This window comes from Coregonus clupeaformis, unplaced genomic scaffold (assembly GCF_020615455.1).
Source record: "Coregonus clupeaformis isolate EN_2021a unplaced genomic scaffold, ASM2061545v1 scaf0381, whole genome shotgun sequence".
Lineage (NCBI taxonomy): Eukaryota > Metazoa > Chordata > Actinopteri > Salmoniformes > Salmonidae > Coregonus > Coregonus clupeaformis.
In genome coordinates, this window is record NW_025533836.1 from 235992 (window position 1) to 258195 (window position 22204).

General features: G+C 44.4%; 1 protein-coding gene across 1 annotated transcript in view; it reads right to left on the minus strand.

The window, feature by feature from the left end:
• Positions 1–22204, minus strand: part of LOC121556401 (serine palmitoyltransferase 3-like) — a 110963-nt gene that overhangs the window by 48758 nt on the left and 40001 nt on the right. The window contains exon 5 of the mRNA XM_041870308.2: positions 1605–1729. Within this exon, the coding sequence (XP_041726242.1) occupies positions 1605–1729 (125 nt within the window). The remainder of the gene's footprint in view (positions 1–1604; positions 1730–22204) is intronic.

A 22204-nucleotide genomic window follows, 5' to 3' on the forward strand; every position in this document is an offset into this window, starting at 1 on the left:
GCAGTCATTTCAGTCGCTGTAGTAGCTGACATGTATAGTGTTGAGTCATCCGCATACATAGACACACTGGCTTTACTCAAAGCCAGTGGCATGTCGTTAGTAAAGATTTTTTTTAAAGTAAGGGGCCTAGACAGCTGCCCTGGGGAATTCCTGATACTACCTGGATTATGTTGGAGAGGCTAATGGGATCCATAATAAATACAAATACCTAGCCTGGTAATATAGCAAGTCCCTGTGGACAGAGACCTAGCCTGGTGATATAGCCAGTCCCTGTGGACAGAGACCTAGCCTGGTAATATAACCAGTCCCTGTGGACAGAGACCTAGCCTGGTGATATAGCCATTCCCTGTGGACAGAGACCTAGCCTGGTGATATAACCAGCCACTGTGGACAGAGACCTAGCCTGGTAATATAGCCAGTCCCTGTGGACAGAGACCTAGCCTGGTAATATAACCAGCCACTGTGGACAGAGACCTAGCCTGGTAATATAGCCAGTCCCTGTGGACAGAGACCTAGCCTGGTAATATAACCAGCCCCTGTGGACAGAGACCTAGCCTGGTAATATAACCAGTCCCTGTGGACAGAGACCTAGCCTGGTAATATAACCAGCCCCTGTGGACAGAGACCTAGCCTGGTAATATAACCAGCCCCTGTGGACAGAGACCTAGCCTGGTAATATAGTTAGCATCAGTAGAACATCAGGCTCGAGGCCTCCATCCAACCAGCCAGTCCCTGCAGGGGGAAGCCTATGCCTGCCTGGTGGGGCTACTCCACCACTGTGGCCTCGTTCTTGACACGAATACCCCAAACCCCCAGGCCGCCTCCCCTTCCTCCCATCCAGTCCAATCAGTGACAGCTATACTGCTGCATTTCCGACGGCAACCCCTGGCCGTTCCGCGTGAGCTGGGCTGGTGCAACACTATCGCTTTGAAGCAACACATTTATTAAATTAATAAATTAGCTGGGTTCAGCAGAGCAGAGCATAGCATGGGGTAATCAGGCCCTGGAGTGGTGCCCTGTCCTTCTCCACTATGCACTGCCCTTGCCTGTCTGTCCATGCCTTTAACTAAGGCTGTGTGTGTGTGTGTGTGTGTGTGTGTGTGTGTGTGTGTGTGTGTGTGTGTGTGTGTGTGAGTGCGTGCGTGCCTAGACTGCACTCAGCCTCCATGCCCCTGGCTACTGTTATGTTTAATTAAGATTTTTTAATGAATGGGGTTAGGGGTTATTACTGTATGACTGCGTCCCAAAACGGCACCCTAATCCCTACATAGTGCACTACTTTTGACCAGAGCCCCATAGGGACACAGACTAGGTATTGAGTTTAGTTTATATTTATTAATATGTGGATAGAATTCTCTTTTCAATTTAGGCCATGTTATCATCAGAGGACAGACACAAACATTAATTGAGACATTCTGACCATCCCATGTATAAATGATAAAGCTAATTTAGGTTAATAGGTTCATTTGATTCAGTAGAGGCTAAAGGCTAAAAACACAGAGCTCTCTGATGTATAGCCTGGAATAACCACACTGAACACTGTTTCAATCTGGTTAGGGGGGTGTGTGTGTGTGTGTGTGTGTGTGTGTGTGTGTGAGATCCACCTTGCCGACCAGTGCTGGTATGTTCATGGAGTTGGTAGCGAAGCCCATGCCCAAGGCCATGCTGGACTCAACCCCCAGGAAGGCGGCTACAAGCCGCTCCAACTCCTCATGGATAGCCAGGTTACCTGACGGACAGAGGAATCACAACAGGACAGGAGTTAAGAATGAAGAGAGACTGTTTTCAAATCAAATCAGTCACAGTGTTTCAAGCACTGAGAATCAAATCAAATCAAATTTTATTTGTCACATACACGTGTTTAGCAGATGTTATTGCGGGTGTAGCGAAATGCTTGTGCTTCTAGCTCCGACAGCGCAGTAATATCTAACAAGTAATATCTAACAATTTCCCAACATATACCCAATAAAGAAAAATATACAGTCGTGGTCAAAAGTTTTGAGAATGACACAAATATTAATTTTCACAAAGTCTGCTGCCTCAGTTTTTATGATGGCAATTTGCATATACTCCAGAATGTTATGAAGAGTGATCAGATGAATTGCAATTAATTGCAAAGTCCCTCTTTGCCCAAAAAAACATTTCCACTGCATTTCAGCCCTGCCACAAAAGGACCAGCTGCCATCATGTCAGTGATTCTCTCGTTAACACAGGTGAGAGTGTTGACAAGGACAAGGCTGGAGATCACTCTGTCATGCTGATTGAGTTAGAATAACAGACTGGAAGCTTTAAAAGGAGGGTGGTGCTTGAAATCATTGTTCTTCCTCTGTTAACCATGGTTACCTGCAAGGAAACACGTGCCGTCATCATTGCTTTGCACAAAAAGGCCTTCACAGGCAAGGATATTGCTGCTAGTAAGATTGCACCTAAATCAACCATTTATCGGATCATCAAGAACTTCAAGGAGAGAGGTTCAATTGTTGTGAAGAAGGCTTCAGGGCGCCCAAGAAAGTCCAGCAAGCGCCAGGACCATCTCCTAAAATTGATTCAGCTGTGGGATCGGGGCACCACCAGTGCAGAGCTTGCTCAGGAATGGCAGCAGGCAGGTGTGAGTGCATCTGCACGCACAGTGAGGCGAAGACTTTTGGAGGATGGCCTGGTGTCAAGAAGAGCAGCGAGGAAGCCACTTCTGTCCAGGAAAAACATCAGGGACAGACTGATATTCTGCAAAAGGTACAGGGATTGGACTGCTGAGGACTGGGGTAAAGTCATTTTCTCTGATGAATCCCCTTTCCGATTGTTTGGGGCATCCGGAAAAAAGCTTGTCCGGAGAAGACAAGGTGAGAGCTACCATCAGTCCTGTGTCATGCCAACAGTAAAGCATCCTGAGACCATTCATGTGTGGGGTTGCTTCTCAGCCAAGGGAGTAGGCTCACTCACAATTTTGCCTAAGAACATAGCCATGAATGTAGTCCCCTGTAGCTCAGTTGGTAGAGCATGGCGCTTGCAACGCCAGGGTTGTGGGTTCGTTTCCCACGGGGAGCCAGTATGAAAAAACTGTATCCACTTACTAACTGTAAATTGCTCTGGATAAGTCTGCTAAATGACTAAAATGTAAATGTAATGAATAAAGAATGGTACCAACACATCCTCCGAGAGCAACTTCTCCCAACCATCCAAAAACAGTTTGGTGTCGAACAATGCCTTTTCCAGCAAGATGGAGCACCTTGCCATAAGGCAAAAGTGACAACTAAGTGGCTCGGGGAACAAAACATCAACATTTTGGGTCCATGGCCAGGAAACTCTCCAGAACTTTATCCCCATTGAGAACTTGTGGTCAATCCTCAAGAGGCGGGTGGACAAACAAAAACCCACAAATTCTGACAAACTCCAAGCATTGATTATGCAAGAATGGGCTGCCATCAGTCAGGATGTGGCCAAGAAGTTAATTGACAGCATGCCAGGGCGGATTGCAGAGGTCTTGAAAAAGAAGGGTCAACACTGCAAATATTGACTCTTTGCATTAACTTAATGTAATTGTCAATAAAAGCCTTTGACACTTATGGAATGCTTGTAATTATACTTCAGTATACCATAGTAACATCTGACAAAAATATCTAAAAAACACTGAAGCAGCAAACTTTGTGAAGATCAATACTTGTGTCATTCTCAAAACTTTTGACCACGACTGTACATAAATGGACGAGCAATGACAGAGTGCCATGGACTAAGAGACAGTAGAATATTATAGAATAGAATGCAGTATATACATATGAGATGAGTGGTGCAAGATATGTAAACATTATTAAAGTGACTAGTGTTCCATTTATGCAGGTATGCCTGCGCTTTGCCAATGGTTTCTAAGGGAATGTGAGCTTGTCTAGGTAAATATTGTAGATTTTGTTGTTGAGTTGTTGAGGTCATTTAGCAGACGCTCTTATCCAGAGCGACTTACAGGAGCAATTAGGGTTAAGTGCCTTGCTCAAGGGCACAGACAGGTTTTTCACCTAGTCGGCTCGGGGATTAGAACCAGCGACCTTTCGGTTACTGGCACTACGCTCTTAACCACTAAGCTACCTCCTGCCTTCCAAAGAAGGTTGCTATTATTTTTTCATTTTTTGGAAGGTTTGCATATACTCCAGAATATTTTCTGCCTTCCAAAGAAGGTTGCTATTATTTTTTCATTTTTTGGAAGGTTTAGAATCCACAGTCTTTCCAGCATGTTGGTCTTTCTCAGATCAGCCACGTTTTTGAACAAGGTGAGTTGGTCAGTTGTGGACCCTGAGAGTAGCCGATGCTTTAGAAGTAGCTAATGGGGATCCTAATAAAATACTAAAGTTCAATTAGATGCTGAGTCCTGCATAAAGTTCAGTAGTCAATTTGAGTGAAGTATCCCTTTAAGAACCATGTAATATTGCTGGTAATATACATTCCAGAACCATGGTCAATGCATCATAATACCTCTAAATGTTTTGGACGAAAGTGAGTGGCAGTTCAATAACACGTTCATAAAATGCAGGAGACACTTCTAGGTAAGTCACAGGTAATATCCTATCCAAGGTTGATGCATCATGCACAGAACACAAATGTAGGATCTTAATTTGATCACTCTTGTTGCTGAGAATTTTCCTGCACAGCAGGACATGAAAACGTGTAGAGCATGTGTTTTAAAAAGGCTGTCTAAAGTTTGTAATTTACACTTAGAAATTTCAGCAACCCCTACAAAAATGTCCATTAATTATAATCCATATAATCATTCACATTTCCTGTTACTGCAGGATTCTTTTCTAATTAATTAATTAGTTCTTCAAACTGGCATCTACAGCAGGGTTCGCCAACTGGTGGCTAGTGGGCCGAATTTGGCCTCCCAAGTTTCCTGAGCAAAGGTTTTTTATACTTTTTTATTTTTTTATTGTTGGACATACAGTACACTTAACAGAAATATAAAACGTAACATGCAACAATTTCAAAGATTTTACTGATTTACAGTTCATAAGGAAATCAGTCAATTGAAATAAATTCATTAGGCCCCAATCTAAGGATTTCACATGACAAGGAATACAGATATGAATCTGTTGGTCACAAATACCTTCCAAAAAAAGGTAGAGGCGTGGATCAGAAAACCAGTCAGTATCTGGTGTGACCACCATCAATTGTTGGTCAGGCTGTTCATTGTGGCCTGTGGAATGTTAATTGTGGCCTGTGGAATGTTGTCCCACTCCTCGTCAATGGCTGTGCGAAGTTGCTGGATATTGGCGGGAACTGGAACACGCTGTCGTACACGTTGATCCAGAGCATCCCAAACATGCTCAATGGGTGACATGTCTGGTGAGTATGCAGGACATTTTCAGCTTCCAGGAATTGTGTTCAGATCCTTGTGACATGGGGGCAGTGCATTATCATGTTGAAACATGAGATGATGTCGGCGGATGAATGGCACGAAAATGTGATCTCATCACGGTATCTCTGTGCATTCAAATTGCCATCAATAAAAGGCAATTGTGTTCGTTGTCCGTAGCTTATGCCTGCCCATACCGGAACCCCACCATGGGGCACTCTGTTCACAGCGTTGACATTCGTTAAACCACTCGCCCACATGACACCATACAGTTTAAACCGGGATTCATTGAAGGTGAGCATTTGCCCATTAAAGACAGTTACGACAACGAACTGCAGACAGGTCAAGACCCTGGTGAGGATGACGAGCACCCAGATGAGCTTCCCTGAGACGGTTTCTGACAGTTTGTGCAGAAATTCTTCGGTTGTGCAAACCCACAGTTTCATCAGCTATCCGGGTGGCTGGTCTCAGATGATCCCGCAGGTGAAGAAGCTGGATGTGGAGGTCCTGGGCTGGCATGGTTACACGTGGTCTGCAGTTGTGTGTAATGCCAAATTCTCTAAAAACAAAATTGGAGGCGGCTTATGGTAGAATGAACATTCAATTCTCTGGCAGGAGGGCGGCAATTTTTTGGGTATCGCCTATGGCGGCATATCGTCCAGGACCGGGCCTGATCAGCATTGATTAGTCAATAAATTCAGAAAATGTTCTGTATCAAATTATACCATGCCATCTTGGAGAGAACTGGCGCATTGTCCATTTGACACAACATTAGCGCATTAGGCTATAGGTCTCAGAGCCAGAACAACCAATCGACTGCTGTTGAATAATTAACGAATAGTGAGACACACCTTTTCTAAAAGACCAATTTATTTCTTTAATAGCAAGCAATGAAAATGTGCATAAAATAAAGTCCACACATCAACAAGTGCCATGGCGCTGTACACCCTTACTGAAGGGCCATGGCGCTGTACACCCTTACTGAAGAGCCATGGCGCTGTACACCCTAACCCTAACCCTTACTGAAGGGCCATGGCGCTGTACACCCTTACTGAAGGGCCATGGCGCTGTACACCCTTACTGAAGTGCCATGGCGCTGTACACCCTTACTGAAGTGCCATGGCGCTGTACACCCTTACTGAAGTGCCATGGCGCTGTACACCCTTACTGAAGTGCCATGGCGCTGTACACCCTAACCCTAACCCTTACTGAAGGGCCATGGCGCTGTACACCCTAACCCTAACCCTAACCCTTACTGAAGGGCCATGGCGCTGTACACCCTAACCCTAACCCTTACTGAAGTGCCATGGCGCTGTACACCCTTACTGAAGGGCCATGGCGCTGTACACCCTTACTGAAGTGCCATGGCGCTGTACACCCTAACCCTAACCCTAACCCTTACTGAAGTGCCATGGCGCTGTACACCCTTACTGAAGGGCCATGGCGCTGTACACCCTTACTGAAGGGCCATGGCGCTGTACACCCTTACTGAAGGGCCATGGCGCTGTACACCCTTACTGAAGGGCCATGGCGCTGTACACCCTAACCCTAACCCTTACTGAAGGGCCATGGCGCTGTACACCCTAACCCTAACCCTAACCCTTACTGAAGGGCCATGGCGCTGTACACCCTAACCCTAACCCTAACCCTTACTGAAGGGCCATGGCGCTGTACACCCTAACCCTAACCCTTACTGAAGGGCCATGGCGCTGTACACCCTAACCCTAACCCTAACCCTTACTGAAGGGCCATGGCGCTGTACACCCTAACCCTAACCCTTACTGAAGGGCCATGGCGCTGTACACCCTAACCCTAACCCTAACCCTTACTGAAGGGCCATGGCGCTGTACACCCTAACCCTAACCCTAACCCTTACTGAAGGGCCATGGCGCTGTACACCCTTGCGCATCTGGTCAGATTAGCTGCTTGAGCATTAAAGGACAGTTGGAAAGATAATGTTTATTAGACAAAGTTACACCCTATACCTTACGTAGGCTATAGTTAGCAACACTCAGTCTACGTCCCAAATGGCACCCTATGGGCTCTGGTCTAAAGTAGTGCACTACGTAAGGAATAGGGTGCTATGTGGGAAGCACCCTCAGTCACTGTGTAAACTTCAAGCGTGACATCACTTCGGATACATGTAATATGGCATTCATATCAAGGTTTAAAGTTTAAGTTTATTTGCCATGTAATTAAAACACTGTCAATATTACTCACCTATTAGTATCTTCCTTATTATTCCTCATCATCACTATCTGAAAACTAGTAAGAGGGTGTTAGTTCACGAAAAGCAAACCACAGTCAAGGCCTATGTACAGTCATATTGACCAATGAAACAAACCCTTGTGAGAGAGGGTCTGTTAGATGGACTCAGTTGTCCTACCTTTTCCCCAGACAGACACCACTATAACCTACAACATCTAGCCCAGTCAGACTATAACCTACAACATCTAGCCCAGTCAGACTATAACCTACAACATCTAGCCCAGTCAGACTATAACCTACAACATCTAGCCCAGTCAGACTATAACCTACAACATCTAGCCCAGTCAGACAACTATAACCTACAACATCTAGCCCAGTCAGACTATAACCTACAACATCTAGCCCAGTCAGACTATAACCTACAACATCTAGCCCAGTCAGACTATAACCTACAACATCTAGCCCAGTCAGACTATAACCTACAACATCTGGCCCAGTCAGACCACTATAACCTACAACATCTAGCCCAGTCAGACTATAACCTACAACATCTAGCCCAGTCAGACTATAACCTACAACATCTAGCCCAGTCAGACTATAACCTACAACATCTGGCCCAGTCAGACTATAACCTACAACATCTAGCCCAGTCAGACTATAACCTACAACATCTAGCCCAGTCAGACACCACTATAACCTACAACATCTAGCCCAGTCAGACTATAACCTACAACATCTAGCCCAGTCAGACTATAACCTACAACATCTAGCCCAGTCAGACACCACTATAACCTACAACATCTAGCCCAGTCAGACTATAACCTACAACATCTAGCCCAGTCAGACACCACTATAACCTACAACATCTAGCCCAGTCAGACAACCTAATCTAGCCCAGTCAGACTATAACCTACAACATCTAGCCCAGTCAGACACCACTATAACCTACAACATCTAGCCCAGTCAGACTATAACCTACAACATCTAGCCCAGTCAGACACCACTATAACCTACAACATCTAGCCCAGTCAGACACCACTATAACCTACAACATCTAGCCCAGTCAGACTATAACCTACAACATCTAGCCCAGTCAGACTATAACCTACAACATCTAGCCCAGTCAGACACCACTATAACCTACAACATCTAGCCCAGTCAGACACCACTATAACCTACAACATCTAGCCCAGTCAGACTATAACCTACAACATCTAGCCCAGTCAGACACCACTATAACCTACAACATCTAGCCCAGTCAGACTATAACCTACAACATCTAGCCCAGTCAGACTATAACCTACAACATCTGGCCCAGTCAGACACCACTATAACCTACAACATCTAGCCCAGTCAGACTATAACCTACAACATCTAGCCCAGTCAGACTATAACCTACAACATCTAGCCCAGTCAGACTATAACCTACAACATCTAGCCCAGTCAGACTATAACCTACAACATCTAGCCCAGTCAGACTAACCTACAACATCTAGCCCAGTCAGACACCACTATAACCTACAACATCTAGCCCAGTCAGACTATAACCTACAACATCTAGCCCAGTCAGACTATAACCTACAACATCTAGCCCAGTCAGACACCACTATAACCTACAACATCTAGCCCAGTCAGACTATAACCTACAACATCTAGCCCAGTCAGACTATAACCTACAACATCTGGCCCAGTCAGACACCACTATAACCTACAACATCTAGCCCAGTCAGACTATAACCTACAACATCTAGCCCAGTCAGACACCACTATAACCTACAACATCTAGCCCAGTCAGACTATAACCTACAACATCTGGCCCAGTCAGACTATAACCTACAACATCTGGCCCAGTCAGACTATAACCTACAACATCTAGCCCAGTCAGACTATAACCTACAACATCTAGCCCAGTCAGACTATAACCTACAACATCTAGCCCAGTCAGACTATAACCTACAACATCTAGCCCAGTCAGACTATAACCTACAACATCTGGCCCAGTCAGACTATAACCTACAACATCTAGCCCAGTCAGACTATAACCTACAACATCTAGCCCAGTCAGACTATAACCTACAACATCTAGCCCAGTCAGACACCACTATAACCTACAACATCTAGCCCAGTCAGACTATAACCTACAACATCTAGCCCAGTCAGACTATAACCTACAACATCTAGCCCAGTCAGACTATAACCTACAACATCTAGCCCAGTCAGACTATAACCTACAACATCTAGCCCAGTCAGACACCACTATAACCTACAACATCTAGCCCAGTCAGACTATAACCTACAACATCTGGCCCAGTCAGACTATAACCTACAACATCTAGCCCAGTCAGACTATAACCTACAACATCTAGCCCAGTCAGACACCACTATAACCTACAACATCTAGCCCAGTCAGACTATAACCTACAACATCTAGCCCAGTCAGACTATAACCTACAACATCTAGCCCAGTCAGACACCACTATAACCTACAACATCTAGCCCAGTCAGACTATAACCTACAACATCTAGCCCAGTCAGACTATAACCTACAACATCTAGCCCAGTCAGACTATAACCTACAACATCTAGCCCAGTCAGACTATAACCTACAACATCTAGCCCAGTCAGACACCACTATAACCTACAACATCTAGCCCAGTCAGACACCACTATAACCTACAACATCTAGCCCAGTCAGACTATAACCTACAACATCTAGCCCAGTCAGACTATAACCTACAACATCTAGCCCAGTCAGACTATAACCTACAACATCTAGCCCAGTCAGACTATAACCTACAACATCTAGCCCAGTCAGACTATAACCTACAACATCTAGCCCAGTCAGACTATAACCTACAACATCTAGCCCAGTCAGACTATAACCTACAACATCTAGCCCAGTCAGACTATAACCTACAACATCTAGCCCAGTCAGACACCACTATAACCTACAACATCTGGCCCAGTCAGACTATAACCTACAACATCTAGCCCAGTCAGACTATAACCTACAACATCTAGCCCAGTCAGACACCACTATAACCTACAACATCTAGCCCAGTCAGACTATAACCTACAACATCTAGCCCAGTCAGACTATAACCTACAACATCTAGCCCAGTCAGACTATAACCTACAACATCTGGCCCAGTCAGACTATAACCTACAACATCTAGCCCAGTCAGACTATAACCTACAACATCTAGCCCAGTCAGACACCACTATAACCTACAACATCTAGCCCAGTCAGACTATAACCTACAACATCTGGCCCAGTCAGACTATAACCTACAACATCTGGCCCAGTCAGACTATAACCTACAACATCTAGCCCAGTCAGACTATAACCTACAACATCTAGCCCAGTCAGACTATAACCTACAACATCTAGCCCAGTCAGACTATAACCTACAACATCTGGCCCAGTCAGACTATAACCTACAACATCTAGCCCAGTCAGACTATAACCTACAACATCTAGCCCAGTCAGACACCACTATAACCTACAACATCTAGCCCAGTCAGACTATAACCTACAACATCTAGCCCAGTCAGACTATAACCTACAACATCTAGCCCAGTCAGACTATAACCTACAACATCTAGCCCAGTCAGACTATAACCACAACATCTAGCCCAGTCAGACACCACTATAACCTACAACATCTAGCCCAGTCAGACTATAACCTACAACATCTAGCCCAGTCAGACTATAACCTACAACATCTAGCCCAGTCAGACTATAACCTACAACATCTTGCCCAGTCAGACACCACTATAACCTACAACATCTAGCCCAGTCAGACTATAACCTACAACATCTTGCCCAGTCAGACACCACTATAACCTACAACATCTAGCCCAGTCAGACTATAACCTACAACATCTAGCCCAGTCAGACTATAACCTACAACATCTAGCCCAGTCAGACTATAACCTACAACATCTAGCCCAGTCAGACTATAACCTACAACATCTGGCCCAGTCAGACTATAACCTACAACATCTAGCCCAGTCAGACTATAACCTACAACATCTAGCCCAGTCAGACACCACTATAACCTACAACATCTAGCCCAGTCAGACTATAACCTACAACATCTAGCCCAGTCAGACTATAACCTACAACATCTAGCCCAGTCAGACTATAACCTACAACATCTAGCCCAGTCAGACACCACTATAACCTACAACATCTAGCCCAGTCAGACTATAACCTACAACATCTAGCCCAGTCAGACACCACTATAACCTACAACATCTAGCCCAGTCAGACTATAACCTACAACATCTAGCCCAGTCAGACACCACTATAACCTACAACATCTAGCCCAGTCAGACTATAACCTACAACATCTAGCCCAGTCAGACTATAACCTACAACATCTAGCCCAGTCAGACTATAACCTACAACATCTGGCCCAGTCAGACACCACTATAACCTACAACATCTAGCCCAGTCAGACACCACTATAACCTACAACATCTGGCCCAGTCAGACTATAACCTACAACATCTAGCCCAGTCAGACACCACTATAACCTACAACATCTGGCCCAGTCAGACTATAACCTACAACATCTAGCCCAGTCAGACTATAACCTACAACATCTAGCCCAGTCAGACTATAACCTACAACATCTAGCCCAGTCAGACTATAACCTACAACATCTAGCCCAGTCAGACCAGACTATAACCTACAACATCTAGCCCAGTCAGACTATAACCTACAACATCTAGCCCAGTCAGACTATAACCTACAACATCTAGCCCAGTCAGACTATAACCTACAACATCTAGCCCAGTCAGACTATAACCTACAACATCTAGCCCAGTCAGACTATAACCTACAACATCTAGCCCAGTCAGAATCACTATAACCTACAACATCTAGCCCAGTCAGACTATAACCTACAACATCTAGCCCAGTCAGACTATAACCTACAACATCTAGCCCAGTCAGACTATAACCTACAACATCTAGCCCAGTCAGACTATAACCTACAACATCTAGCCCAGTCAGACTATAACCTACAACATCTAGCCCAGTCAGACTATAACCTACAACATCTAGCCCAGTCAGACTATAACCTACAACATCTAGCCCAGTCAGACTATAACCTACAACATCTAGCCCAGTCAGAACTATAACCTACAACATCTAGCCCAGTCAGACTATAACCTACAACATCTAGCCCAGTCAGACTATAACCTACAACATCTAGCCCAGTCAGACTATAACCTACAACATCTAGCCCAGTCAGACTATAACCTACAACATCTAGCCCAGTCAGACTATAACCTACAACATCTAGCCCAGTCAGACTATAACCTACAACATCTAGCCCAGTCAGACTATAACCTACAACATCTAGCCCAGTCAGACACCACTATAACCTACAACATCTAGCCCAGTCAGACTATAACCTACAACATCTAGCCCAGTCAGACACCACTATAACCTACAACATCTAGCCCAGTCAGACTATAACCTACAACATCTAGCCCAGTCAGACACCACTATAACCTACAACATCTAGCCCAGTCAGACTATAACCTACAACATCTAGCCCAGTCAGACACCACTATAACCTACAACATCTAGCCCAGTCAGACTATAACCTACAACATCTAGCCCAGTCAGACTATAACCTACAACATCTAGCCCAGTCAGACTATAACCTACAACATCTAGCCCAGTCAGACTATAACCTACAACATCTAGCCCAGTCAGACACCACTATAACCTACAACATCTAGCCCAGTCAGAACTATAACCTACAACATCTGGCCCAGTCAGACTATAACCTACAACATCTAGCCCAGTCAGACACCACTATAACCTACAACATCTGGCCCAGTCAGACTATAACCTACAACATCTAGCCCAGTCAGACTATAACCTACAACATCTAGCCCAGTCAGACTATAACCTACAACATCTAGCCCAGTCAGACACCACTATAACCTACAACATCTAGCCCAGTCAGACTATAACCTACAACATCTAGCCCAGTCAGACTATAACCTACAACATCTAGCCCAGTCAGACTATAACCTACAACATCTAGCCCAGTCAGACTATAACCTACAACATCTAGCCCAGTCAGACTATAACCTACAACATCTAGCCCAGTCAGACACCACTATAACCTACAACATCTAGCCCAGTCAGACTATAACCTACAACATCTAGCCCAGTCAGACTATAACCTACAACATCTAGCCCAGTCAGCCCACTATAACCTACAACATCTAGCCCAGTCAGACTATAACCTACAACATCTAGCCCAGTCAGACTATAACCTACAACATCTGGCCCAGTCAGACACACTATAACCTACAACATCTAGCCCAGTCAGACTATAACCTACAACATCTAGCCCAGTCAGACTATAACCTACAACATCTGGCCCAGTCAGACTATAACCTACAACATCTAGCCCAGTCAGACACCACTATAACCTACAACATCTAGCCCAGTCAGACTATAACCTACAACATCTAGCCCAGTCAGACTATAACCTACAACATCTAGCCCAGTCAGACTATAACCTACAACATCTGGCCCAGTCAGACTATAACCTACAACATCTAGCCCAGTCAGACTATAACCTACAACATCTGGCCCAGTCAGACTATAACCTACAACATCTAGCCCAGTCAGACTATAACCTACAACATCTGGCCCAGTCAGACTATAACCTACAACATCTGGCCCAGTCAGACTATAACCTACAACATCTAGCCCAGTCAGACTATAACCTACAACATCTAGCCCAGTCAGACTATAACCTACAACATCTAGCCCAGTCAGACTATAACCTACAACATCTAGCCCAGTCAGACTATAACCTACAACATCTAGCCCAGTCAGACTATAACCTACAACATCTAGCCCAGTCAGACTATAACCTACAACATCTAGCCCAGTCAGACTATAACCTACAACATCTAGCCCAGTCAGACACCACTATAACCTACAACATCTAGCCCAGTCAGACTATAACCTACAACATCTAGCCCAGTCAGACTATAACCTACAACATCTAGCCCAGTCAGACACCACTATAACCGACAACATCTAGCCCAGTCAGACTATAACCTATAAGGTAGTATGTACTGTGGACCTCTTCAGTGGTTGAGTCTGTATATTATAGTATGTACTGTGGACCTCTTCAGTGGTTGAGTCTGTATATTATAGTATGTACTGTGGACCTCTTCAGTGGTTGAGTCTGTATATTATAGTATGTACTGTGGACCTCTGTGAGATGGCCTCAGTTGTCCAACCCTCAGCTTGAGCCTAGTTGTGATAATATGACCTAAGCCCTAGTTAGCTGCCCACAATATCTAAATGAGTCAGAAAGTCTATGCAAACAAATGTTTTTCTACGTTTAGAGTGATTGTTTACCCTCAAATACAAGAGCTTGATCTACACACACACACACACACACACACACACACACACACACACACACACACACACACACACACACACACACACACACACTTTACAAAGCTTGACCTACAAAACATAACATAGCAGCTGTGAACCTTTCAGGTTTCAGCTCAGTGACACTACAGAGACTGAGACTTTGTCCCAAAATGGCCGCCTATTCCCTACACAGTGCACTACTTTTGGACCAGAACCCTACAGGGAATAGGGTGTCATTTGGGACACACCCTGAGACTGTAGGAAGCTGTAGAAACCTGAAGGACCAGGTTGCGATCCTGTATTAAACACTATCCCGTGTATTTAGACAAACAGCATTCGTCTTCTAACAGAAACTGAGTTGTTGGACCCAAGAGGTAGAGTCAACTATGTTATTAAGAGGTAAAGTCAACTATGTTATTTTCACGGACTGGTTTAACTAAGAGTTGTTGAAAATAACTCAGCTCTTCTTCGTAACTCTACAAAAGGTATTTCAACTGAAGCATTTTTCTAACAGAGAGGTTAAAAGTTGTTCAAAATGAGAGCCAAGCTTTATAGCAAAACGTCATTCTTATTGTATTTGTTTATTAGGATCCCCATCAGCTTTTGGAGAAGAGGCAGCTACTCTTCCTGGGGTCCAAATCTCAGAGACTGGTTAAAAGATGTTCAAAATGAGAGCCACAATAACTCCGCTCTTTTTCCACAGACCCTCTGCCTCAAAAACTGGGTTTTACCTAGAGTAGAATTCACAACCCAATTAAAAAGAAACCAAAAATGGATGTGGATTTTGCGCTACATCAGGTTTTTGCCCCATGGGGGAAGGTATTTAGACAGACAGCAGTCTTCTTCTCAGGGAGACTGGTTTAACAATAAGCTATTTTTAAACATATCTATAAAAGCAGACATTTTATCCAGAATGACTTACAGTATGGTGAGTTCATAAATTTTACCGTACAGTGCATTCGGAAAGTATTCAGACCCCTTGACTTTTTCCACATTTTGTTATGTTACAGCCTTATTCTAAAATGGATTAAATAAATAGAAAATCCTCAGCGATCTACACACAATACCCCATAATGACAAAGCGAAAACAGGTTTTTAGAAATGTTTGCAAATGTATTAAAAACAAAGTACAGAAATACCTTATTTACATAAGTATTCAGACCCTTTGATATGAGACTCGAAATTGAGCTCAGGTTCATCCTGTTTCCAATGATCATCCTTGAGATGTTTCTACAACTTGATTGGAGTCCACCTGTGGTAAATTCAATTGATTGGACATGATTTGGAAAGGCACACACCTGTCTATATAAGATCACACAGTTGACAGTTCATGTCAGTGCAAAAACTGAGCCATGAGGTCGAAAGAATTGGCCGTAGAGCTCTGAGACAGGATTGTGTCGAGGCACTGATCTGGGGAAGGGTACCAAAACATTTCTGCAGCATTGAAGGTCCCCAAGAACACAGTGGCCTCCATCATTCTTAAAATGGAAGAAGTTTGGAACCACCAAGACTCTTCCTAGAGCTGGCTGCCCAGCCAAACGGAACAATCGGGGGAGAAGGGCCTTGGTCAGGGAGGTGACCAAGAACCCGATGGTCACTCTGACAGAGCTCCAGAGTTCCTCTGTGGAGATGGGAGAACCTTCCAGAAGGACAACCATCTCTGCAGCACTCCACCAATCAGGCCATTTATGGTAGAGTGGCCAGATGGAAGCCACCCATTAGTAAAATGCACATGACAGCCCGCTTGGAGTTTGCCAAAAGGCACCTAAAGGACTCTCAGACCAATTGAAACAAGATTCTCTGTTCTGATGAAACCAAGATTGAACTCTTTGGCCTGAATGCCAAGCTTCGTGTCTGGAGGAAACCTAGCACCATCCCTACGGTGAAGCATGGTGGTGGCAGCATCATGCTGTGGGGATGTTTTTCAGTGGCAGGGACTGGGAGACTAGTCAGGATTGAGGGAAAGATGAACGGAGCAAAGTACAAAGAGATCCTTGATGAAAACCTGCTCCAGAGCGCTCTGGATCTCAGACTGGGGCGACAGTTCACCTGAAAAAGGACAACGACCCTAAACACACAGCCAAAACAAGGCAGGAGTGGCTTCAGGACGTCTCTGAATGTCCTTGAGTGGCCCAGCCAGAGCCTGGAATTGAACCCAATCTAATGTCTCTGGAGAGACCTGAAAATAGCTGTGCAGCGATGCTCCCCATCCAACCTGACAGAGCTTGAGAGGATCTGCAGAGAAGAATGGGAGAAACTCCTCAAACACAGATGTGCCGAGCTTGTAGCGTTATACTCTGTAGTCCTCTGTAGCTCAGCTGGTAGAGCACGGCGCTTGTAACGCCAAGGTAGTGGGTTCGATCCCCGGGACCACCCGTACACAAAAATTTATGCACACATGACTGTAAGTCGCTTTGGATAAAAGTGTCTGCTAAATGGCATATTATTATTATATTCAAGAAGACTCAAGGCTGTAATCGCTGCCAAAGGTGCTTCAACAAAGTACTGAGTAAAGGGTCTGAATACTTACATAAATGTGATATTTTAGTTCTTAAGTTTTTATACATTTGCTAAAATGTCTAAAAACCTGTTTTTGCTTTGTCATGATGGGGTATTGTGTGTAGATTGATGAGGAAAAATAACAATGTAATCCATTTTAGAATAAGGCTGTAACCTAACAAAATGTGGACAAAGTCAAGGGGTCTGAATACTTTCTGAATGCACTGTATGTGACCCTAGTGGGAAATGAGCCTAGCATTCCGTGCTCCACGCACTTACCAACTGAGACCAACACTGGGTTATCGTGTGTTTTAAGTCTGGAGAGCGTTTCATGATGTTACACTATAACATATGATAGCATTTTCCTCTCTGCTCACACACACACACACACACACACACACACACAGGCACGCACACACAGGCACGCACACACACAGGCACGCACGCACACACAGGCACGCACGCACACACACACACGCACGCACGCACGCACACACGCACACACACACACACACACACACAGGCACGCACGCACACACAGGCACACACACACAGGCACACACGCACACACACACACGCACGCACGCACGCACACACACACACAAACACAGGCACGCACGCACACACACAAACACAGGCACGCACGCACACACAGGCACGCACGCACACACACACAGGCACACACGCACACACACACGCACGCACGCACGCACACACACACACACACAGTGGATGAGCCCGTAGATCATAGGTCACTAACAGGCGGACCGCGGTCCGGATCCGGACCCAGAAGCCGTCCCATACGGACCCGGACCAAAACAAAAGATTATGAATTAAAACCTGACGGGGCGCTTCTATTTTAATATGCACAGCTTTTGTAGTCTTTACGGTACTCGTTTTGTGAATGAGGAAACTCACCGACCAATTGCATGTGAGTTAAGCGATCCCACGTGATACCACTCAGCCAATGAAGTCTTTGCATTCCTGGCGGTAAACATTGAGACTCTACAGTGCAGACAGATGAGAGTTTTAGAGGCAAGTTACCAAGGAAAAGAAAGTCGGATTAAAAAGATAGCGATATATGTAGAAAACAAAGGGGAGCGGAAAACAGACGAATGAGACGGAGAAAGGGAACGAAACAGACGAGTGAGAAACAGACGAATGAGACGGAGAAAGGGAGAGATACAGACGAGGTGTGCCGGAGAAAGCTGAGGAAAATACGAGTGAGACGGAGAAAGTTGACGAAAATATGAGTGAGACGGAGAAAGGGAGCGAAACAGACGAGTGAGGCAGAAAAAGGGTAACAGTTAGAGAAAATAAGGAACAAATGGCACTCTCCAAAAAAAAGAAAAGTGGACAATGAAAACAGAGCATTTAATCCAGAATGGACAGACTCCACCAGGATCCTGAGCAACACATTCACTGCCCAACAACGTGCTCTTGAGTGTTCCCTCAGAGTTTCTTGGATTTTGGGTAAACACAAAAAGCCATTTACAGATGGAGGGGTTGTCAAAGAATGCATGAGTGCAGTAGCTGAAACACTACTTGAGGGAAAACAAAAAAATGAGCTTTGTGATAAAATAAAGCAAATTCCCATGTCAGCATCATCTGCCACAAAGAAAAGTGAAATATTAACTCAGGATGTGCTAACCCAGCTAGATGAAGCCATGCATAAGGCACCATGTGTAGGCTTAGCTGTGGATGAGTCCACTGACATATGTGACAATGCTCAGCTGTTAGTGTTTGCCAGGTTTTTCAACACAGCCCAGAAAACATTCTGTGAAGACATGTTAGGTGTCACTCCCCTTCAGACCAGTACAAGAGGAGAGGATATCTACCTGGCCATTAAGGAGATGTTAGCAAAAAGAGGAATAGAGCCAAAACAAGTGGTTTCAATAACCACAGATGGAGCCCCCTTCTATGATAGGGAAAGAAAAAGGAGCTGTAGCAAGACTGAAAGGGGACAATCCTGAGCTTTTATCTTACCATTGCATCATTCATCAATCTGTCCTCTGTGCCTCCCTGTCAGATGAGCATGCTGAGGTGATGAATACAATGATGAAAATGATAAATTTTCTCAGGGCATCCTCTTCCTACCAGCATCGCATGCTTAGGGGAATTCCTCAGAGAAGTTGATGCCAATGCTGATGATCTTTTGCTGCACAACAATGTGAGATGGCTCAGCAAAGGCAGGGTGCTAGAGCGCTTTTGGTCCATCAGGAGGGAATTAGCATCTTTTTTGGCAGAGCTAAGCAGTCAGAAGGCAACACAGTTTTCTCTCTTTTTAGAAAATGAGAAATGGATGGATAATGTGGCCTTTTTGGTTGACATCACGTCACATCTGAATGAACTGAATTTGAGGCTACAGGGCAAGGACAATTCAATTTGTGAACTGATGACAGCTGTTCGCTCCTTTCAGAGGAAACTTGAAGTGTTCAAGGAAGACCTGCAGGGAGACTGTGTACACTTCCCAGCAGTGCAGGAACAGGTTCAGGGACAGAGAGATTTGTCTTCTTTTGTTGATTTTATTGATAAGCTGATTGTAAACTTCAGCAACCGTTTTGACAGCTTCAGCTTTGGAGAGCAGCTCACCATGTTCATTCAGAACCCATTTCTGATCACAGATGTCAGGGGGTTCTCAAAGGAAGTCACACAGCACTTTAAATGGGTAAATGCTGGGTCTCTCCAGATGCAATTGGTTGATCTCCAAGCAGATGTGGCCCTGAAAGAGCAGTTTGTAAGAACTGACCCTTCCACTTTCTGGTTCCAAATGGTCCCTGAGACTGCTTTCCCGGGTCTGAGGAAAGTAGCCCTATACATCTTGACCATGTTTGGCTCCACATACAACTGCGAGGCAGCTTTCTCCACAATGAACATAATTAAAACTAAATATCGTTCCAGGCTCACCAATGAGCACCTTCACATGTGTATGAGAATGGCCCTGACTCCATTCAAGCCCAGGTTTAAAATTCTGGCAAGACAGGCTAAAGCTCAATTCTCTCACTGAGCAAAAACATGGTGGAGTGGGATATGAGGGGAAGAAAGTGATACTCTAAAACTGTTCAATTGTTAAGATCTGTTGAGATTTATTATTTGTAAAATTGGTTGAGACTGTTGAGTCAAGATTTGAAACAGAAAAGGGGAAATTCAAACTTTTCCTCCCTTTATATTATTTTTCTGAAGTTAAGCACTTTTTTTGAAAATGCACAATTTTCACATTTTATTTATTTTCTCTTATTTTGACATGCAGCCCTAGTTTTATTTAGTTAATTAATGAGAGCACATTGTACATATCTACAGTCATACATATATGTTCAGTAGGGCTGCCCTCTTAGTCGATTAGTCGACTAATCGGTCGTTTTGGTCTTAGTCGAACTAAGATTTCTTTAGTCGATAAGTCATTTTTTATGCTTATTCATGCTTAATTACTCATTTCCAAGTAACTTATGAGAACATTTCTGGTGAACACGAGATTTAAAGTGGTGCTTTTGCAGGATTAATTTCGGAGAAACTCAGTTTTACAGATGGTTAATTAACTACATTTATATTGCGCTTTTCTAGTCTTGCACAGCTCTGTCGATTAAATCAACTAATCGATTAGTCGACAAACTCATATAAGTGTTAGTCGACTAAGAATTTCTTTAGTCGAGGACAACCCTAATGTTCAGTTCTATGTTTCAGTGATAATAAATATTGTCAACAAGTTTTTGAATTGTACTGAATTAATTTGATTAGACGGTCAGTTATTGATTACATTCAGAACTACTAGGCTACTTAAATATATATACCACTAAATTGTTAGACATTATGATCTTCTGGACCTTTGCTTCAAAACATTTTCTCTAACTGGACCTTTTTTAAATTTTGTTGAATACCCCTGCCGTAGATAATGATGAAGGCTTATGCTTTGACTGAATAATAATTCATTCAACGCTGCAGCCGCTACCAAGTTAATTAAAGACCGGTATGATTCTTTGAGACATATAATAAATGATGGGCTGTGAGATAAAAGAGTCCCAAATTACACCCTATTCCCTACATAGAGCATAGCTAGTCTTCTTCCCCTCATTCCTTTAATGGGCCTTTGTCAAAAGTAGTGCACTATACAGAGAAAGTGTGCCATTTGGGCCACACCCACAGTCAGTTTGAGGGTTAGCCCACAGTAGTGGCTACTACTGAAGTAGCTAGCGTGGAAACCCCGTATTATCGCAAAACTTACCGTTATTTTCCAGTCCATTTAAAAAATGTTGAACTCGAGGTGATTTGGTCCTCCAACCGCTAGAGAGTGTCCGAAGTTAGGGGGGTGTCCGAAGTTAGGGGGGTGTCCGGAGTTAGGGGGGTGTCCGGAGTTAGGGGGGTGTCCGGAGTTAGGGGGGTGTCCGGAGTTAGGGGGGTGTCCGGAGTTAGGGGGGTGTCCGGAGTTAGGGGGGTGTCCACTTTGCATCCCTCATTCCCTCAACTGTTCGTTTATTTTGGCAGTTACCTAGATACCATCCTGTAGGTTTCCGCTCCAACCCTGCTCCTGGAGAGATACCATCCTGTAGGTTTCCGCTCCAACCCTGCTCCTGGAGAGATACCATCCTGTAGGTTTCCGCTCCAACCCTGCTCCTGGAGAGATACCATCCTGTAGGTTTCCGCTCCAACCCTGCTCCTGGAGAGATACCATCCTGTAGGTTTCCGCTCCAACCCTAATCTAGCACAACTGGGGTTGGATTGAAACCCTA